The following is a 21,834-nucleotide window of genomic DNA, read 5'->3' as shown; positions in this document are numbered from 1 at the left end:
ATTCAAGTTGGCAAAATGACGTGACACTGCTCACAACAAAGTTGATCCTTTTTTTTCTCACACCGTGCCTGTGCTAAAAAAAGTTATTATTTGTAGGATCATATTTGGGCTATTTTCAAAACTTTCCCTTATTCATATGATTCCCTAAGGCTTATTTTATCTTATTGAAGGCATATTGAGGACACGAAACCTGCTGAGTTTGTTGCAGTTTGTGTGAGGTTGACCCACTCTGTGGATAAAATGCCTGGATTATTCAGAAACCGGATTGTGCCACCAGATGGCAGAATATATCCATTATTAGAATGTCTTTAGTCTTTCTGTTACATTTTGAGTAAGTTACCAGTGAGGTGAAGGATGAATTGTCAATCATAAATACAGATGACAACAGGTCACTAAAAGCAATTTATGGTCACTTCATTGAGCTCTGATGCTGCTTTTTCTCATCATAACGAATGAATGCAAAAACACCCGCGGCGTCTGTTTAGGACAGTAAGATAGATGATGATGATGGGGGCTTTTATTAGCCCTCGGGGGCTGCAGACAATAGAAAATGCTAATTGAAACAATTTGGTTACACACATCGTTTTTCTTTAAAGCCAAAGAGGGAAGTTTTCTCTTCTGTGCTCGTCCCTCATTTGTCACGGATGATTGGCGAACAATAGAGGTACAAGCCACTTTCACCCCATCATTATGAGTCTAATCCCACGAGCGAATGGGATAAAGTTTACAGGAGCTAATGAGGAGGAAATAAGTGGGTTGACAAACTCATTCTGTAACACAGTGGGAGGAAGTCTGGGAGTTTGAGCTGCCTCTTGATAACACTCTCTATTCTTATTAATGACTCTTTAAATTAAACGATTACATGTCGAGGGGGTGTGAAACTTGATACCATAAAGACGTTAAATTGAGTTTTTGAGCCCGGTTGCAGTTGCAGTTTTGTGTGACCCTCTTTGAACCCTTGAAGGGTTTTAAACAGCTTTTGCAAATTCACTAATATATCAGAAATTTGCATTTAGTGTTAAATTTAAGCTTTCTCTTTCTGAAAACATTTTTTTTTCTCCAACCTGATTGTCTTGTTAGTATATTCCACCACTAAGGGGTGCTGTTTTCAGTATTACTCCAGTTACTGTGGGCTGCACTTTAATCTACCTCCACTCTGCAGCATGATTAATCATGCTATTCTACATTAAAGGGATAGTTCGGATGATTTTAAGTTGGGTTGTATGAGGTACTTATCAAGTGTACTTACAGTAGATGCAGATCAGCACGTCCTCAGTTTAGAGAAGCAGTGAAGGAACACCAGCAAAGAAGCTAAGCAATATACTGTTGTAGACAGGGTCAGTAGCAAAACATATATTAGCCATTTTAAAAGGCCCATCTAAAAATGTGTGCTATAGTTAGAAAATTTTCACAGTTTTACGTTGTCATTAGACAGCCCTTTTCTGATGGAAAACTGCCGTTATATAAGCCAAATGTCACTCAGTCCAAAGCCACCAAACATCAGTGGCAAAATCAGTAATTTTATCCTGCAGAACACATGAGATGTTAGTCTACAGGCTCCTTACTTGGCTACTTTGCTTGTGTTATTGTGTGACTTTGGTGCTTTAAAACATTAGTTTGGATTCACTGAAGTCACACCATAATACAAACAAACTAACAGATTGGGGCAGCGGTAGACCAGCAACCTCTGTCCTCTGTGAGCTCAAATGATTTTGGTTAAGTGAGAGAGAGCGATGTTTGGCTTATATAACAGCGATTTCCCGTCAGAAACGTCTTTCTGACTGGAAGGCAGAGCTGTATAAATATACTAAATATAGCAAACACTTACATTAATTTATTTTAGGTGTTTAAAATCTATATTAAAATGTGTTTTAATTGGTTAAAATATGTTTTGCTGCAGACCCCGTCCAGAGCAGTACATTGGGTAGCTTCAATGCTGGTGCTTCTCTCTGCTTCCACAAACTGTGGGTGTGTAACACACTGACTGACAGATGGATAAGTAAGTAAATAATCCCAACTATTCCTTTAATGTGATATTGGCAGATGAACTATTGGTCATGGATGCCATTTTGCTTCCTTCTGCATTGCAGACACGTCTGATTTGCACCGTATTTTTTTCATTCTCAGTCATTCTGACAGACACTTTTGACAAATCTACTTTTTTTTTTTTTTTTACATATAAAGTTTATTGTATACAGAAAATATTTCATGTCTTTCATGACAAAGAAAAACCAGCAGAGAAACATGAATCAAAATGAAGACTGCTCCATTTACAAAAGTAGAATAAATACTAATGTTGACATAACACTGGATAAGACTGAGTGGGCTGAATGAATGTAAAACTTTACAGTAAACACGGTTTAGAGCAGAGATAATAAAGGACAAGAAAAACACCAGGTCATCAGTGTTCATTAGTTTCATATTTTACAGGAATCTCACAGTTAGTGTCACAGATTTTCAGATAGTAAAACTTTACGTCCTCTTATCTAGCATTTATAAGCAGTATATAAACATTTAATAAATGGGTTGTAAGGAGCTGTATTGACATTTTAAGTTTCTCCTATGAAAACGTGTTTTATATTTTGTTGTCGTTCATTTTCTGTTTATACGTCAGCCTTCACTTGTGGCTGCCCACAGGAGGAATTACTGTTGACAAATAGGGGTGGATGGGGACGTTAGTAACATTTTTTACATTTTCTATAGTAGCTCGTACACTCCTTGAAATGCCTTAGTCATCTGTTGATATAAGAAATATATATATGTCCAGTAATGAGCAGAACTGACATGTTTTCACCAATAGTTTTACTTAAGCTTTTTTGTATATGGTTCAAATTCTTTTAGATGTCAGGCTTCACATGCTTTCAAAGCAAAAGTTTATTTCTAGTTTTGCAGAGGACTAGTTTGTAACACGGTGCTACAACTGCCCTCGATCTTCCTGCCATGTTGCTAGCTAGTAACACGTATATTAGTATAGTTTAACAGATATTTAACCAATAATAAGAATACCACAGCCCAATTTTAAATCTGAAAATATTTTGTGGTCCTGTAATCACAACTCTGACCAACACATGAGAATAATGTAGTTTAAATCCCACGTCTGTTTGATCAATTCAATTCTTTTTTTTTTTCAAAAGAAATCATAAATATTTTATGCTTATTTCAATCTTGTAAAACTGAAACTTGAAAAACTTTTATTTATTTATTTTGAATGACCTCTCATGGCCCACCTGCAGTACTGTCAAGGCCCAGCAGGGGGCAGAAAAAAAACTGTGCACATCCAAAAAGTAACTTTTATACCTCAGAATTATTATTATTATTATTTTTATTATTATTATTATTATTATTCAAAACTTCTGCTGAAGTGAAATGATCCGGGCAGAGGGAGAATCCTACTGAGCATGTGCAGGTCAGATTCATCACTCTAGTTTGTTTCTGATAAGAGGAACTGATTGATAATTGCCCCCAGTCTTCCCTACATTAATGAACACTTATATCTGCTTACAACTTCATTATACATTTATTACATTTTTATATACTGCTTACAGTGTTACCCTTATAAGTAACGATGATGTCTCTAATCCAGGACTGTAGAATTTCCAAAATAAAAGTCCCATCAGCATGAGGATAAAGTTTTTTCAGAACAAAGGTTCCCATGTCCATCTTTAACCTCTGCTCAGCATCACCACGTCTTCCCGATAGACTGAATGTGTTCCTTGGCCTTCATCCTCAGAGAGGCAATACTGGAGTTCCTCGGATCAGCTGAGCACTGGTACGCCGGGGGTGGGGGGCACATGGCGCCCATGTGGGGCAGGTGAGGGCTGTGTCCATGCAGGGCCTGGGAGTTGAGGAAGGAGGCCGGCAAGGAAGAGGGCATGGAAGGTGGAGGAGAAGGGGTGTAAGTGCCCGGGAGGCCCTGCGAGCCCGTGATGAAGCCCGGGAGAGACTGCAGGGAGGTGGAGGTGGTGATCGGGGTGGAGAGCCAGGGGTCGAGCTGCAGACTGGAGCTCAGCGAGCTGGTGGGAGAGCGGCTGAAGGAGAGCAAGGAGGAGGAGGAGCAGGTGTCCTGGAGCTTGATGGAGCTGACCTCGAGCTTCTCCTGCCGACGCCACTTGGCTCGCCGATTCTGGAACCACACCTGAAAAGAAAGAGGAGGATTTTTTTTCAAAAGAACTCATTGCACTTTATTTATATATTTCTGCAAAGGCAACTGTATGCAACAGTTCACCAACCAGCACAGCACATCGGAGAAGTTAGCCAGAAATTTTGTTATTTTAACCTAAACCATGATTATTTTTCCTCCTAAAACTGACCAAGAAGGGCCTTCTTGCAAATATCTTTTTTTTTTTTTTTTTTTTTTTTAACCCAATCCATGTCCCCAAACATGCTTTGTTTTCACTGATCTAAACAATTTATGTAAAAGTTGGTATTTCTGAAAAACAGGCTATAAGGAGGAAAATTCTTTCAGTTGTATAATTATGACCCCATTACAAGTTAAATATCTGTACAAGTCAAATTAATGTGAGCGACTTAAACTAATATGTTACGGCTTGTTCTCTAAATTTCTAAATTATCTCTTGTATTTAATGTAATGTATAATGTGGATATACCAAAAATAGGCGTTAAATGTAAACCCATAATCAATGAGTGATGTTAAAAACATAATTTGTTAATGCTTCTTTCAATGTTGAATCTGAGATAAAAAAAAAACCACAGGAGAGGCAAGTTAAACATTGTGTAAAATAAATTTGCCAGATCAGATTAATAAAATAGCTCCTGTGTTTTTTTGTTTTGTTTCTGGTAGCAGTTCCTGCAAACATAAAACATCAGGGCCTGACTGATGATGCCTTTTGGGGCAGATGCCAAAAATTACATTAGTTAAAGAGACAAAAAAGAAAAAGAAGAAAAAATATGTAGCAGTAATCCCTCAATTGTGCTTATCAAACGTATCACATGTGACAGATATTTAATGGAGGCAGGATAAACTTTATTGTTTAAAATTGTGAGAGAATGGAGACGGTAAACTTTCACTGATATTTTTTAATAATTATAAATAACTAAATAAAAAATTAAAAAAATAACTCACGATTAAACAAAAAAATTATATTGGCACATTTAGACATACTGGTACGGATATAGACCGATATAGCTTTGATAGGCCAATACATCTGCAGATGATATTGTTGATATATGAAATATCTGTCTAGTTCTACAAAACATGAACCGTTTTCTCTGATTTAAACAATTTAAGTAACAGTAAGTGAGAATAATAGAATATCAGAAATTCAGTTTTACATTTATAATCCCATGACAAGTTAAACATCAAATAAAAACTAATATGTTACGCATTGTTTCTCTAATTTATCTCTTAAATTTGTGTAATAATGGTTGTATTTATTAAAAATAAAAGTTGTTTTTCGTGTTTCTGTGAGAAGATAATGCATTTTTAGCCATGCAATTGGTTAATCAGCCATCATTAATACCTGCAGGCGTGTGGCTCGAACATTTCTGTGCGTAATGACGAAATAGTTATGTTTTTTTTTTTTTTTTTTTGGCACGCTCACCTGCACTCGGACCTCCGGCAGGTTGACCTTGAGCGCCAGCTCCTCTCTGCTGTACACATCGGGGTAATGGGACTTTTCAAAGGCTCGCTCCAGCTCGTGAAGCTGGAAGGTGGTGAAAGTTGTCCGGTTCCGACGGTGTTTCTTTTTGGGGTTTTCATCATCGGACAGTTTTCCGTCTCTGTCCGGTGAGTCCGGACACACCGAGGCTTCAGCTGCGCTGCTGCCGCAACACACACCTGCGGAGAAAGGACAAGAAATTTCAAGTTTTGGGAAAGTTAAAATAAGTTCCCCACAATCAAATTTTGACAGTTCCATGTAATGTAGCGTATTAATGTATTTAATTATTAATTTGTTAATCTTTTGTGGAGGTTTATAGTCAGAGAATCTGCTGAAACATAAGTAAATTTGCGTAAAATCCAAAAATTATAACACCAGACTCAAATTAATGGGCAACTGGATGATTTTCTCGAGAAATAAGTATCATATTTACGTTATCTAAAGGTTTAAAAACTTCAGAAACTTCAAGACTTAACACCACAGATACTGGATGGCATTTTTTTTAGTGTATTTTTACGCCTAAATTGGCTGATTTGACGCCGAAATTTGGAGAAAACTGCGTCTTCTTACTGTCAAAACTTTCCGAGGAGTGACTTTTCTTCATCGGGGTCACGATTACATTCCGCTCAGCAGCATCTTTGACTTTCTCCGTCACGCTGTAGGTGGAGGCTGACTTGTGGAAGATGGTGTCCTCTTTAAATCCCAGTATGGCCTCGATGCTGTGGATGGTGGACGGGTTGTCTCCCGGGCTCTGGACGGAGCGTGAGGAGGGAGACAGGCGCTCATCCATCATCATCACTTGGGAAGTTGATCCAAGAAGCCACATTTGTCGACACAGTCCAAAAAAAAAAAGATGGTGAAAATCACTCAAACTCCAACTTATTTTCTTATTTGCGCAGCTCTTCTGTTTGGTGAAGTTGTAAAAAGCAAATCAGAGCCGAGTTGGAAAACTTGCGCACAAGAATCACACCAGTGAGACCGTCCTGCTCAGTGGGTATGGAGCATCCTCAGAGGGGGCTTTTAAAGTAGTCCCCGCTGTAAGACCCCCTGCTCATGCGGCACCCCCGCTGCACGTCAGAGAGGGGACGTCCTGTTGGATTTGGCTCCTGGATTTAGGGGTAACTGTGCGCCCATGCAGCCAGCGCGCACACATACAGTACACCCTCCTCCCTAACTCCTCCTCCTCCTCCTCCTCCTCCCTCCATCTCAAGTGCATCAGTCAGTGCTGCTGGCTCTAAACCGACTTACATAAATCTTAAAACCATCTTTCCACTCCTCCAGATGTCATGTTCATGTCAGTCTGTGTAAAAAAGAGGAAGATTAGGCGCACAGATTAAGGTACAACAAAATCATAATTACAAGATTTCTGGGCAGGACACGGATTGCAAGATGACAGCTTAATATTTAATCAAAGCGTCAAGATATTGTTGCCAAACCAAATTTAGTTGAATAATTATTTGTTTTATTGACCTAAAGGAAAAAAAAAAACCATGCACCTCCTGACACATGTTGAATAGAAGATACTTAAATAATTTTATAGGCTCATTAGGAATTAATTAAATCATGCATTAATGAGAAATAAACTTAAACTATGAGGAGTTTCTTTAACCAGTTTCCTGTAGGTGTTGAGTCAAAGAGGGTAACAAAGCCCAAACAATAACAAATTTGGGCTATAACCACTTAACAGCAAACAAAGATTGACAGCAGTGTGGTAATCCTGCTTAAGGGGATTACATTATTTTACTCAAAAGAGTTAAAACCCCTAAAACTATTTAGCTTTTCCTAATTACAGAAGGTGACCTTATCCTTTGTTTGCCTGAGAGCAGAGGGGGGGTCAGAGGGATGCTGCTAACTGAGCACTGTTTTAATTAGCCCAGCAAATTGTGAGGAAAGCATGTGCAAAGCTGTTCATACAGCTAAACTTAAATAAATAAATCGATCAATAAAATAAACGTGAGAAAATCCATAATTTCAAAGGAACTTTATCAGATTTTTGAGCTTTGAATCAAACACCTATTTTTTTAGATGAACCAAACAAAGTTTTGCCAAACTATAATCTTTTATTAAGATGCTGTACTTTTCTTCTTTATATAAACTTCAATCATTTAGTTTTAAACCCTCACCAAAATTTAAGTTTGTCATTATTTGGGTGCTTGAAAATAATAAATTATTAGCCATTATTCACTTTCAGTTTAATAAGTTTACTCAACAATTTTTTGAAATACCTAAAACTTAAAGATTCAAGTTTGTCTAAAGAAGAACAGCAAGTTATCTCAACAAAACTTAATCAGTTGGTAAAACCTTTTCAAAACTTAAAAGTTTGAATTTAGCTACAAAAAGTATTGAAGTAAGTTGCCCTGAAGTTTTGTATTTTCTCAACTTTTTTGTTTTTACAGTGCTGCACTGTATGTTTTAACTTTAAAAAGTTAGTGTACAGAGCTGCCTCAAAAAATTTAAGTTGACTGAATTTGAAAAGACAAGTTAATTTTGTAATGATTCAAAACCAATAAACTTCTTGTCAGATAAACTTGAAATGAATTTATTTATACTTGAGAAAACAAGTAAGTAACAATAAGTTTAAGATATTAAATTGAACCAATAAGTCTTTAGTCATTCTGATTACAAGCACATTGGATTTTTTTCCACATTTTCTCAGTTTAAAAAGTCAGTTCTTCAAAGAGCTAGATGTTTTAAGTTTAATTAAACATCTAAATCTTATGTATTTAAATTAGTGAGATAAGACTAGTTGATTACGCTGTATGATTTCTTACAGTGTGTCTTGTTTTCTTGTGTTTGCATGGGAAGAGGTCTGATTATATTTTATGGACCACATACAGAGCATGATAATAGATTCTTCAGTTGAATATTGTGACCGTGAAGTGATTTGGTTTTATTGTTAAATGTTAATAATGTTTTGACCCGTAGAAAAAGCTGAGAGTTCAGTTTCTTTCTCATTAGCTCAATGCTCAGACATCATTTAGCCTTGAAAAGTCACAGGCGCACAAATTGAATGAAGCTTCTGCGTCAGTATAATAACCTCCAGTGTTCACAATAACACAATACAGATGAAGAGACAGGAAATATCTGGCAGGTTTCTTGAACTTTTCAAAAAGTATGAGGATAAAATGATGTTGACTCAAACGTAAAGTCTTTGTCCTTCAATCCAAACAACTTCTCCAAGTCTGAGATAGATTATGACTCTTAGCTTAATCTACTCTGATCATCTGAATTTAAACAAGAAAATATTTTTTTTTTAGCATTAGTGAAACATTTCGGCAACCACGCTGAGAGGTAGATTAGTAGATTGATGCCACTCTTGCAAACATGAAGCTGGTTAGCTTAGCTTAGCATAAAGTCTGGAAAGTGAGGTTTAATTTGCGTACAAAGAACTAAGTGTAAAAATGTTTGGGTTTTATGTGCTGTCATGTGCTGTAATGTGTTAATTAGTTAGTAAGCTTCAGAGCTGCTGTTGGCTGCATTATGTTCCCTTCACACAAAGCCAGGCAAGCTCTTTCTTTTTCTATCTACTTGTCTAAGTCTTAGCAAGAAAGCAAATAAGTTTACATCCCAAAATATTTGAATATTAATTTAAAGGCTCATTCATTGTAAATGTTAGACATGGACATGAACTTAATTTTATCCATATTTGTGCATGTTTTTTTGAAAGCTTACCGATACGGATGAAACAGAGTAGTGCCTCATGGGGCAGTGTTACCAGTTCAAGCAAGACACAACCAGCGAAAACAACAAAGAAGTTTTAGAAATCCTTTTGTCATCAGTCAGTTGATGAAATTAATTCTCTGTTCACATGTCGAGATGTAATGGCCGCACCGCTGTCTACAACGCTGCCTCGGCTTTTGTCTCTTTCTCCAGAGATACGTTATTACAACCTCCTGCAGCATCCCCATGTTTATTGTTAAACATTTGACTCTTCTTCTTTGTCTTTTGGGAAATGTTTGACTCAGAGCGACGCCCTCTAGTGGACGTATCGTTTAACATCCATGAGGGACACATGCAAATGTGTGTTAGTGGCGGTTACAGCGTTTGAAACAGGCGTATCTATTTGTGTTACATAGAGGAGACTTAAATTAGCCTTAAAGGGACTTGAATGTTACACTAAGTTGCTAAAACCTGATCCTTGCACCCCAAAACACTACACACACACACACACACACACACACACACACACACACACAGGGACTTGCTAACAGCCACACCCACCTTCCCTCTTCCGGAGACTCTTTCCACAAGAATTTATCTTTGCTGTCTTTGCGCCTACTATTTTCAAGTACTGCCGACGACTGCAGTAGTATCCCCCGGGGTACAAGTAGCCTGCTAGTCCTGGTTAGGAATCAGTACTCTGTGCTGGTACCTATTTGATATGTACAGACATGTAAATATTCCAGAGGACGAGGTTTATTGAGAAGATGAGACTCAGTTTTTTTCTTACTTAACAAAGAAACCCTTCAGAGCCTTTCCAGTGAGCAACAGCACCACCCTGACTCTGTTTGACCTCAATGTAAAGAAACCTTAATTAGTATGGTTGGTAACACTGTTCTTACCCTACTATTTCCTGTCAAAAGGTCTATTGCCTCAACTTCCTTTGACAATAAAAAGAAAAATGAGATATCTGCTATTGCAGGGCTCCAGTTTGTCCTGTTGTATTCTCATCTGGACGGAGACGGAGAGATAAGGAGAGAGAGAGAGAGAGAGAGAGAGAGAGAGAGAGAGAGGGAGAGCGGGGGCACAGGCTGACAACCTTGGCTCTGCTGATCCTATTAGATGTTAATCTCCAGACTTTATAAATCCACAGCCGTTTAAACTTGTGTTCATGTGAAACTCCTCTAAATGTTGAGGATTCCTTCCTCCCCCCCGACCCCCGTTCTGCCTAATCGTCCCTAACAAGTGTTTGGATAATGCCCAATTAAATTAAGACCTTTTTTCTTTATTCACTGCATTAACCCTGATTCAGGTAGATGGGATTAATTGCAGTTAATCTCAAATGTTTAATCGTTACACAACTTAATATCTGTAGGGCTGACAGTTTTAAAAGCTTCTGAGGATTTAAAATGAGAAATTTAATACATTTAATAGGTATAACAAGGTGTCTTCTTCCAAAATCAGGATCCTTGGTAGTTTAAATGAATAATAATTGACTCACACACATTTTATGTATTCAATATACATCTTTATTTGAACAGTACATTTGTTTTCTTAGTTTGAAGTACTTCCATATATATTCGTCAGTGTTTATGTACATTGTTTATACTTTTTATGGAATAAATAAATATTTTTAAAGTGATGATTTGTGCAAATCTGCAAATGTCTCTGCAAATGTTTCAGGCTCAACCTTTGTATTACGATTAAAATGTGTACATGGACATATTAAAGGTAAATCAACATGTCAAGACTTATGAAGATTGTCTGCTCTGTAATGACACCTAAAAAAACAAACAAAAAAATCTAAATATAATTAATTTAAACACCACATACAAAAAAAAGAAATCTAGAATAACAAGCAAACCAAAAGGAACGTTGAAACACTCAGACAGGATTGAAGTTTTAACTTAAGTAAGGTTTTTTCTTGGTAAATTGTTATTTTATTTGACTGAAAATCACACTTTTAGAGACTTTATTGTCTCATTTTACAACAAACTGAGAAAAAGGTGAACATTATATCACAAATAATCATAATTTTTTATAATGTTTTGTGGCCTGTGACTGTAAAAAGCTATATTTGGCTGGAAAAATCATTTTTCTACATAATTTATCTAAAGAAAATGGCCATGGGGGAAAGATTTTAAGTATTACTTTTAGTTTATTGCGATGATATGTTGCAAATTACTATCCATTCAGTGACAAGATAACAGGGCAACTTATATCCTTCAGTATGTGCAGACTGGTGTGGCCAGGCTTCATTTTTTATAATAAAAGAGAATATTTTGTACAGATGCCAGACTTATTAACGCTGCTTCCTCTGCAGATTCCCAGAAAGTGTTGAAATGAATTTTCTTGTCTTCTTCCCTTCTCCTCCTCTTCTTCTTCATCATTCATGCGCAGACGACCCCTCTGGCCGTTCACATGACGGAGCACTTCTCCTCTGCTTTGCTCTTCAGCTCGGTGACGGTGGCCGAGGCCTTCTCCTTCAGCTGGTCCATGTCCATGTTCTGCAAGTTCTGAATCTGGCCCATGATGGAGTCCTTGCCCTCCTCCTCCGTGGCGTCCTCGTCCACCATCTTCAGCAGCTCCTCGGGCACGTCCACGTCGTCCCCGGCCATCTCGATCATGTTCTCATCCTGCTCGCTCTGCAGAGGACAACAGAGAAACATGGTAAGTGTCCAGAAACACCAACACTCGGGTACCACGATGGTCCGTGTTTGATGCGCAAAATCTTGAGAACACGAAACAAATCACAGAAGTTTATTTTTTAGAGAGCTGCAACAGGTGGTAGTTCATTACACTGTGGCTTTTTTTTTTAGATTTATAGCATTTTTTTTTAATTTATAGCATATAGACTCTAGGGATGACATTTTGACATCTTGTTTTCCAGCAATATAACAAAGACTGTTTATTGATTGTGTTAAAGTATCCACAGAAGCACTCTGTCTCTGTAGCTGTGTTGATATTTCTTTTTTTAGCAGAAGTGTTAAAACTTAGTTTAGCTAAAACCAAAGACAGAGAGAGATAAAAGCACAGAATGAGGGTGTGGAAATATTTCATAATTAATTATATATCAATATTAAATCATGGTAATGCTTTGTAGGTGCAGAAGTTGCATCGCCAGTGAATATTAGGTTAAAAATACAAAAATTATGAACTGTCTGAAGCCCACAGCTGCTTCTTCTTTAACATGGGGATATTGAAAAATCTGAAAATAAAAAAAAGTTTAATAAAACAACAGATTCTGTTTTGAATTTTAAAGAGAAACTCTGCAGTAAAGATACAAAAGTACATAAAAAAAAGTTGCATCAACTGTAACCAATCACTCATTTAATCCACCAAGATAATTCCAGTCAACTGAAGGATATTTCTAAGTCTGCTGAGGTCGCCTTGTCTGAATAATAACAAGCAACGTCGGACAATAAAAATATCTGTTTCTGTTGCATCATTTTTGTTTTCCTGAATATCGTATTCAGATGCAGGTGCATCCCGAGTAAACAACCTAGAGGCTGACTTAAAGGCTCTTTACAGGATTAACATGCTGTCTGCCGGCCTGATTTCCGCAACGTACGCTGCAGCATATCATCCTACTGCTACCCTGAGATTTGACAAACGCCTTATTGATTACTTATCAGGTCAGATTACTTTATTCATCATTGTGGTTTACTTTTGATTTGATTTATTTATTTCAAATATTTAAATAGCTAAATAAATACAAATGTAGAAAGAAAGAGCTACATGCTTCTCTATTCTTACCACTAATTTGGATTACTTCAAAATTAAACACAAGAAATGTTGCATCTTGTACTGAAAAAATGGATGAAGCCACGAAAAAGTGAGTTCCACAAATATTTTTTTTTTTCTGTAAAAATATCATTATCAATATCATATCATATCACATTTTCAATGCAAATGAAATGAGAAATATTTTGCACAGGGTTAATTTTTCTCCCATCAAGTAATCCTTGACAATGTAACTAAATGTAACTTTTTATTATTGTTTGTTTTATTATACTATTGATCTTTATTGTTTTGGGAGAGTTTATTCCATCTTCTGCTTCATTTTTGATCTGATTAAACTGATTTTACTTGTCAGACTCTGGAAATGTTTTAATCTGAGTCTACCATGTAAATCATTTAAAGAAAGTTGTTTTTATTATTATAATCTAATTACACATTTTTTCACTCTGGGCTGATTATAGTTACTTTTTATATAATCTGATTACATAATCCCAATTAATCCATTACTACCCAACCCTTTCAATTATACTGTCCCCCTTTGATTTTACTTTAATTCTGATCTAACACATTTAAAACTTAAAAATCCAGTACATTTAGTGATTTTTGGGTTTGAAATCAAATTATATGCAAAAAACAATCAAAGACAAAACAAACAAGCAGATGAGTTTGAGGATCTGTCGTCTTAATCCGCATTCAAGTAGCTGCACTCGAGGATATTCTGCTCTGCCGTCGGTGTTTTCTGCTTTTTTGTGACTCGTGAGACTTGCTTCCTCATGTGACGTGTACATACACACACAAAACTCAATTTAAAGCCTATACAACAATCTAATCACGTAGTATCTGGAATAGTCATGCAATAGGTACCACTGTGACCACTTTAAACGTCAGTCTGAGGGATTATCTCAGCCTTGCCTTAGCCTTTCCTGTCCACATCCCAACGATAGTCTAAAGATATCTTCCATAGCGTTTGCACGGGACTCTTAATTCCATTAGACTAACAGCACCAACATCCTGTTTCTACTCAAATTGTACACTTGTATCATTAAAAAAATATATTTATTCTTTACAATTCCTACTTGAGAGCATGTATGTGTACTTTTAATGAAAATAATCAGCAGAACAGGATCCTTTTAGGTGCCTTATTGTTCTCGTCAATCCATTTAAAATGCAGATTTCAGCTCTAATAAAGACACGTCACTTCACTCTCTCTTGTTCTTTTTCGAGCTGGCATGCAATGTAAACATCATTTATGGAAATTAATTAGATTTATATGTATAGCCTCCTCCTGCCATTGTCCTAATCATATATGTGTGGGTTCAATTTAAAAGACAAAGAGTGAAAAGAAATGAAGCCTTTGTTTAAAGCAGGAAACTTAACAATAAAGCGTCTGTTAGAAACGCCTCCAGCAGTCAAGGTCATCAGTGCATTCAGATAAATAAAAATCACAGTATCAGAAAAGCTGCACTGGAGAGTGATTCTTCTCTTTTGCCATAAACAAGTTCATCACAAGCAAGTTTTATTATTATTTTATTATTGTTTATAGGATTTAAAGATATTGGTATTAAATAAAATCCCAACATACCTTTTGCTGTCCCTCCATTTCAGCTTATTTTTCTTTAACGGTCCTTTAAAATCGTGTGATTGCTTCGTTTACGTCCACTAAGGTAGATGTTGCTCTTTCTTAAGGCCAGTTGACACTGGACGGTGCTCCCTACTGATCCTGGAACACCTGTTCAGCGGCATTTGGCTTTGTAAGACTCAGGGCGCAATATGGGACACATACTGTAGGCTAATGTCTCCAGGACGCTGGCTGAACGTCTTTCTCACTAATCTATTGGCATGGCCTCCACCTCCTGTCATCCAAGCCGCAGCTGCCAAGTTCTGCTGTTAGATGAAGATAACCTGAACCATGAAGCAGCTATTTGCTGCTCAACCTGCACAGTCAGGACACCATAAAATCCATTTAATGAGGACTGGTAATTATAATTACCAATTCTAATTAAAAGATGGAAACAAGGTCAACACTTTACTTTAACACCCCCTATTTAGCACTATATACACATTTAAAGGTCCAGTGTGGGATATTTAGCTGTAATCATTGCCAGAATATGGCAGAAATGGAATATATTAGTGTATAATCAACTGAAAATAAAATTCATTGTTTTTTCTCTGCCTCAGAATGAGTTGTTTCTACAGTATCCCTGAGCAGACAAACCAAACACTGGCTCTAGAGTGGGCCTTTCATGTTTTTTTTTTTTTTTTTTTCATATTTCGCAGCCACTGTATTTTCACTGACATGCTTGGAAGGAAAGAGTGAGACGAGGTGTTTGCAATCTGCAAGCTCATTGCTAGATACCACTAATTGCTACACACTCAATCTTTAAAAATGCTTATAACACGCTATAATACGGTTGATGATATTCTCTTAAACAACTGATCCATAAGTCCCGCCCCTTTTTGGTGAGCAAGCTTGGTACCCTGCGGAACCTCAATCAACTTCGTTCTTTCCTCTTTATCTTAAGTTAGTTAATGTTAGCAAGACACTAGCTAACCAGTTAGCTAATCTTCACCAATTAGCTATTATAGCTAGTTACATATAATGGCTAATGCTTGCAAAACACTAGCTAAATAGCTGGCTAATGATTTGTGCCGATCAGCTAGCTAGTTAGCTAGCATTTTGTTAACATTAGCCATAGACGAGCTGAGCACATAACATATATAAGTACAGGAAACAGAGAAGGAGAACGTTAACTGAGGTTCTGCTGGGTACTAAGCTTGCTCAACTTTTATTGGAGCACAGAGCAAAAAGAGGCGGGACTTAGGAAGAGTCAGTGGATCCTGGTGTATAAACATTATCATATGAATGACAATATAATAAAACACAGTTGTAATAATAAAAGTTATGCCTTCATAGGTTAAAGTATAATAGCTAACAATACTCTACATTAATAAACATGTTATAGACATTTATTCCACTTTATATTGTACTTATAAATGCTAAATAGGGGGGTTAAAGTGAAATGTTACCTTAAAAATAATTAGACTCAAGTGAAATCAATTTTATTTATTTGGTATCAAATCAAAAGTTATAACAGGGGATTTTTCATATAGAGCAGGTCTAGACTGTATTCTTTTCCCATGATCAAGCACTTGGCAAACAGTGGTGAGGAAAAAAAATCCCCTTTACCAGGCGGAAACCTGAAGAAGAACCAGGCTCAGGGTGAGCGGCCGTCTGCCTAGACCAGTATGACTTTGTGTTCCTACAGAGGAAGATTTATTAATATATAATATTAAAAGGGATAAGGATAAACAATCTTTACCTTTGGCAGCCTGTATTTTTCTCTGAGGCACACCCTGAGTGTTGCCCTCTCTGCCTTCTTGTGTAAGAAATCTGCATCTCTCTCCATCCTGGAATAGAAATAAAAATATAATTAACACAGTTTGACCTGTATTGTTCTCTAGACCATCCCAGGTAAAAAAAATATTATTTCTTTTAATCTATTTTCTGGAAAATACAAAGAATAAAGCTGCAAGAAAACAGCAGCTGCAAGACAAAATGTGTTTGTATCTGAGCTGTTGTTTGTCTTCGGTGCATAAACGGCTCAAGAAGAGCAGCATAATAGATTTTTCAGCATTTTTGGTTTTTAATGAAAACTAGTTTTCCCCCCAGTGGCTCAGTTTGTTTTGCTTTCACTGTTTCTTAATCCAGCATGGCGCGCGCACACACACACACACACACACACACACACACACACACACACACACACACACACACACACACACACACACACACACACCAACCCAATCAGATAAACAACAGAGAGACAGTTCAACCCAGCATCATCCAATTCACCTGAATATTATCAAAGCAGGAGTTCATGTCTGCAGGAAAAAAAAATTAACCAAATTAACCAATTAATATTCAGTTTATTCAGAAAATAAGGGTGAGTCTTCATTGGCTTTTCATTCAAGATTGACTGTTATTAACTTCCCAAAACTGGCGGAAACATCCAAAAGTTTTAGAAAATGGGGGTGGACAAATGATCAGTTTTGATGTTCTTCATTTTTAAAATTAGTTTAATCTTTTAATTCACATACTTGTACTGCTGGTTATCTTAATTTATAATAAGACCATAATTGTTAATAATAGTTTATATTTTTTATTAATAAGCTGAATCTGCAAAGTGACTAAAGATAAGAAATAAATGTAGCTTAGTGGATTAAAAAGTACATTATTTGCCTCAGAAATGTTGTGGAGTGGAATTATAAAATTAAAATTATAAAAAATTTTCAACTAAGCTTTTCCTTTTTACTGCCACTGTATATTGGTCCAAAATATTGGTTATCAGTCTACTTGATTACTAATAATCAACCCTTAAACAAAAAAAAACATAGATCGATCCCTTTTGGAAAAGATCTAATTAATCCTGAAATATATAGTGCATGCCACTTAATTTATTTGCCTTGGTAATGTAATAACTTTCAGCGACTCCATTGTTAGTTTACATCCGTTAGATTCATGGAATAGAAAATATATTCTGTGTTAGACATTAAATCAGATTTTATTGTGACTGAAGAGTTAGTAACAGTGTGGGCCATTGGAAAATGACATTTCACCAGTTGTTCTAGTTTTTCATAGCTTGTTTATTTAAGTGATAAAGTCCAGTTTTCCAGTCACCTGCACTGTTTGAGACCCTGTATATTCCTTCATTTTCAAGGCGCCACTCACGTACTTTCCCTCAGCCAATTAAAGAAGAGATTATTAGACCAGACTGAGTCAAGCAGATTTGCAATCAAGCCAAGATGCCGCAACTTGAACTGTAATGAAACAACAACACAGTGGACAGAGAGGCATCCAACAAGCCATCAACAAAGTCCTGTATATATTTGTTCAAATGTTCCCGCCGGCTGGACAGATTATACAGATACATGTACAGTTTTTAGGAAGAACACTGAGTCTTTTATGTTCTGTCCTTTGGTAGGATCAGGATTTTTCTCTGTAGATCTGAATATGTGTCTAGAAATCTACAATCATGGACACTGTTGTCATTTTACGTTGTCTTTAAAAAAAAAAAGTCATTTCCTAAACATAAGAGTGGGGCGAGGCTGGATTAATCTTATTATGTAATGCAGGCTGACTGGATCTGCTTGATGCTGCAAAATCTACTCCGTGTCACAAAAAAACAACAAAAAATTCTGACTTTATCAAATTTTATATGAAAATATTTTTGCATTCTTTCTTCAAAATGGACGATCACAGTGTTGTTAAGTGTATATTTTATTACCTAAATGTCTGCTTTAGTGAAAGAAACTGGACCTTTGCACAAGACAAACTGACAATGATGCACTGCTGGACAAAACCAAGATACCTGCTGCTCATATTACTGCAGAATTTTAAAAGTCTTTACACAAATAAATTAGATATTGCATACCAAATAATATAAGAGTGACAATAAAAATGCTTTACAAACACTGCTGTGTTTATACTGCAGAAAACTGTCCTGTGATATGGACTCCAAACTACATAAACTACCTCAAATCACGATCAAAATGGAGTAAATATAATTTTGCATTTGATTGTTAGTGTTTTATCTGAAATGCTGCCACATTTACTGCCTTGAAGTCCATATTTTTGAACTGCCATCTTACAATCGCTCACTCAGTTGTGTTCAGAACTACAAAGTCCCTCAAAATGTTCCGTGTGGACGCTGTTGATGCAGAAACAGATAACAGATTACAGGAGATTATTGATCGAAGTCCAGCATGACCTTTAGCCTCGGTAGATTGTTTTGTAGAAAATTCAGGACAAAAACAAAAAAGATGCACGCTGGTGGTGCCTCTGCTGTGACCTTCAGCAACAGATGCATGTCTCAAAAACACATCTTGCTCATATAAATTATAAATGCATGAGTGTTTACATTTAGGGAGGGTTAGATTAAAAAATAAGGGTGAAAGTAGTGCAAAACAGGGGGGAAAGTGAGCAGTGAAGGGTTGTGATGCAGCTTGTCAAGGTCAGATTGCAAACTCTGCAGCCATACTGCTTTTCGATAGGCCAGAACCATCGATACAAAGTGTTGAACAGTCTGCGTTACTACTTACTTCTCCTCCACCAACTGTTTCTGGTACTCTTCATACTCCTCGCGTGTCATCCCTGCTGCTTTGGCTGGATCTGAGGGGGTGGCCTCCTCTTCTTTGTCGCCTCCACCACCGAGACCCATTCCTGACAGGGGGTTCCCAATCATGCTCTTGATCAAGAAAGCCATCTTGAGTTGTGCGACTGTTTACTCGGCGAGGATGAAAATATTTTTGCTGATTAAAAAGACACAACGCTTCTCCCCTTAATGGCGCCCTCCGGTTCGCCTTCCTATAGCTGTCAAATCCAGTGGTAGCTCTCTAGCTAACCTGCTGCTTCACTATGGAGCCAAGGACACACTGACGACCAGCAACAGACACAAACACACACACTAACACACACACACACAACGTTTTGCCTCGTCCATAATCTGGATTTAATCCTCCCTGCTCCACTATGCTAAGAGGCAGATGGCCTGTTTTCCCTCTATTTTTAAATTGTGCAGACCTTTGGAGATGTTCCTCTTTATTAATTTTGACACTTCGACATGTTCTTTGGGAGAACGAGGTGCAGCACTCATCATAAAAAGTGGTTTTGGAGACGGGTGTCCTCAGTTTGAGGGCCACACATATGCTGCTTCCGCCCACTGGTGCTTAATCATATTAGTAAAGTGAGGGCCGGCCCGTGTGCAGCTTATACTGCTGAGACCAAGCAGAGTGGAGGGAGAGAGGAGCGGGATTAGAGTCTTGTTTATCCCCCAGTGGAGCCGTCGTTCATGCCGTGCTATTGTTCAGAACGGGGATGATTGACAGGAGGATGAGAGGTGGAGGAGGAGGAGACGGCTCTCGTTTCATTTCACTGCATCACTATCTGCAAGCCCGCCGAAGGACCCGTAGATTACCTCAGTGCTGTTGAGCGCTCGAACATCTCAGAAAGGCTCGTCTGCAGCCAAATATGTCCTGTAATATTTTAAGTGGAAGTGCACAGAGATCATTTGTATCTGTATCTGCAGAAACCAACAAAAATAATCTGTGTCTGTGCCTGTATTTGTAAAGATGACCAGAAGTGGGCGTGGCTTATACCGGAAGTCACATTAAATCGGGCAATTGTTTCTCTTTCGAATGTAATATTCATTGGCAATGCAACATGCAGTTATTGTACCTGCAAAGCAACAAAATGATTTAATATTGGCATATAATTAATTATAAATTATTTTTCCACATCCTCATACTGTAGTTTTAATACCTCTCTCTCTCTCTCTCTCTCTCTCTCTCTCTCTCTGTTTTCAGCTGAACTAAGTTTTATGAACTGTCTGAAGTCCACCGCCATCTCCTCTTTACCTGCTGTTGAAGCTCTTGGACAAAGAGACACAGGTGTGTGTAAAAACAACTGAGGGGAAAAAAACATAAAATGCTTCCATACTCTCTGTACCGTCTGGCATAATCTAAGTCTCCAAAAGTCCCGACATGCACCACGTCACACCACACACACCGAGTTCAGACAGCGTGCAGGTGAATGTGGCTCCAAGCTAAAGATCTACAGTGAAGATTCAGGCTAAAAACTTGGATTACACCAGATGAGCGGTATGGAGGCATTTTATAAAAACTGGTCACCATTCACTTCCATTGTTTGTGAGATTCTGCAACACTGTTTTCCTGTGTTTTTCTAAGGTTATTTTGGGGCTTTTTGACTTTATTTTAGAGAGGACAGCTGAAGACATGACAGGAAAGGGGGAGAGAGAGTGGGACACACAGCAAATGTGACACAGGCGGGAATTGAACCGACAGCCGCTGCAGAGGACCGATAGCCTCAACACATGGTGTGCACAACCTACAGCAGTGTTTTGTGGACTAAAAAACTAAACCCAACCTTCAATCGACATGAGGGTGAGTAGATAATGACTGAATTTTCATTTTTCAGTGAACTATCCCTTTAACATGTATGTTTTCAATAATGTGACAAGATCAGATAAGTTGATGCAGAAATAGCAGTAAAAATGGTCAAGAATGTTCATTTATGCACAAATGAACTCTCAAGGTTTATTGACAGGGTCTGTTGTAAAAAAAAGGTTGCGATGGTTTGTCATTTTTAAAAAGTTTGGGAAACATTTTTCTAAATCATTATTAGGTGTTCAAACACTGTTCATGTTGTGCACAGGGTGCAGAAAAAAGTCCTACCTTTAAAAATATTATGACCTTTGTCACCATTTCACCTGCCAGAGATAAAGTGTATCATCCAGTGGTGGAAAGAGTACTGAAAATCTGTACTCAATTACAAGTACTGTTACATTGCTACAATATTACTCAATTACAAATAAATGTAGAAAGTGGTGTTAGAAACATACTTAAGTAAAAGTACAAAGTATTTGTTGCAAAAAGTACTCAGAGTATTAGTTACTTTTAACTATTAATGTCACAGTCACCTCTCCAAAGTAGGGTTGTCCTTACTCCAAACCTGTGCTCCTGCAGTGTTTCGTTTTGTTTTTCAACAAAAAAACGTACTCAAGTATGCATTTGACAATGTAATTAACTTAGTTACTTTTAAAACCAGAATTGAGAACTGAGCACAATTTGAATCTGCATTATTGTGGCTAAGAAGGTGATCTGATGACAAAGAGGCCAGTGAAAAACAGAATATACAGATGAAAAAACACCCCAAAATGCTGCGGCAGTTACAGGTTTGGAAAATATTCAACAATTTGTCATCGCCCCTCGGTGTCTGATAATGAAGCACGACATATCC

General features: G+C 37.4%; 2 protein-coding genes across 2 annotated transcripts; both read right to left on the bottom strand.

The window, feature by feature from the left end:
- Positions 1-3,328: 3,328 nt before the first annotated feature.
- rax (retina and anterior neural fold homeobox) lies at positions 3,329-6,728 on the bottom strand. Its single transcript, XM_084745783.1, has 3 exons — positions 6,189-6,728; positions 5,562-5,797; positions 3,329-4,135 (listed from the first exon to the last, which is right to left on the bottom strand). The coding sequence occupies exons 1-3, from the start codon at positions 6,442-6,444 to the stop codon at positions 3,680-3,682; spliced, it is 948 nt and encodes a 315-aa protein (XP_084601909.1). The 5' UTR covers positions 6,445-6,728; the 3' UTR covers positions 3,329-3,679.
- Positions 6,729-10,784: 4,056 nt separating this feature from the next.
- Positions 10,785-19,579, bottom strand: cplx4a (complexin 4a). The gene is made up of 3 exons (XM_084745853.1): positions 19,119-19,579; positions 16,340-16,427; positions 10,785-11,923 (listed from the first exon to the last, which is right to left on the bottom strand). The coding sequence occupies exons 1-3, from the start codon at positions 19,280-19,282 to the stop codon at positions 11,696-11,698; spliced, it is 480 nt and encodes a 159-aa protein (XP_084601979.1). The 5' UTR covers positions 19,283-19,579; the 3' UTR covers positions 10,785-11,695.
- Between the last annotated feature and the right edge of the window lie 2,255 nt (positions 19,580-21,834).

Source organism: Lutjanus erythropterus, chromosome 20, assembly GCF_056507025.1.
Source record: "Lutjanus erythropterus isolate fLutEry1 chromosome 20, fLutEry1.hap2, whole genome shotgun sequence".
NCBI classification, from domain to species: Eukaryota; Metazoa; Chordata; class Actinopteri; order Lutjaniformes; family Lutjanidae; genus Lutjanus; species Lutjanus erythropterus.
Note: the sequence above shows the minus strand (reverse complement) of the source record. Positions and strands in the feature narration are given on the sequence as shown.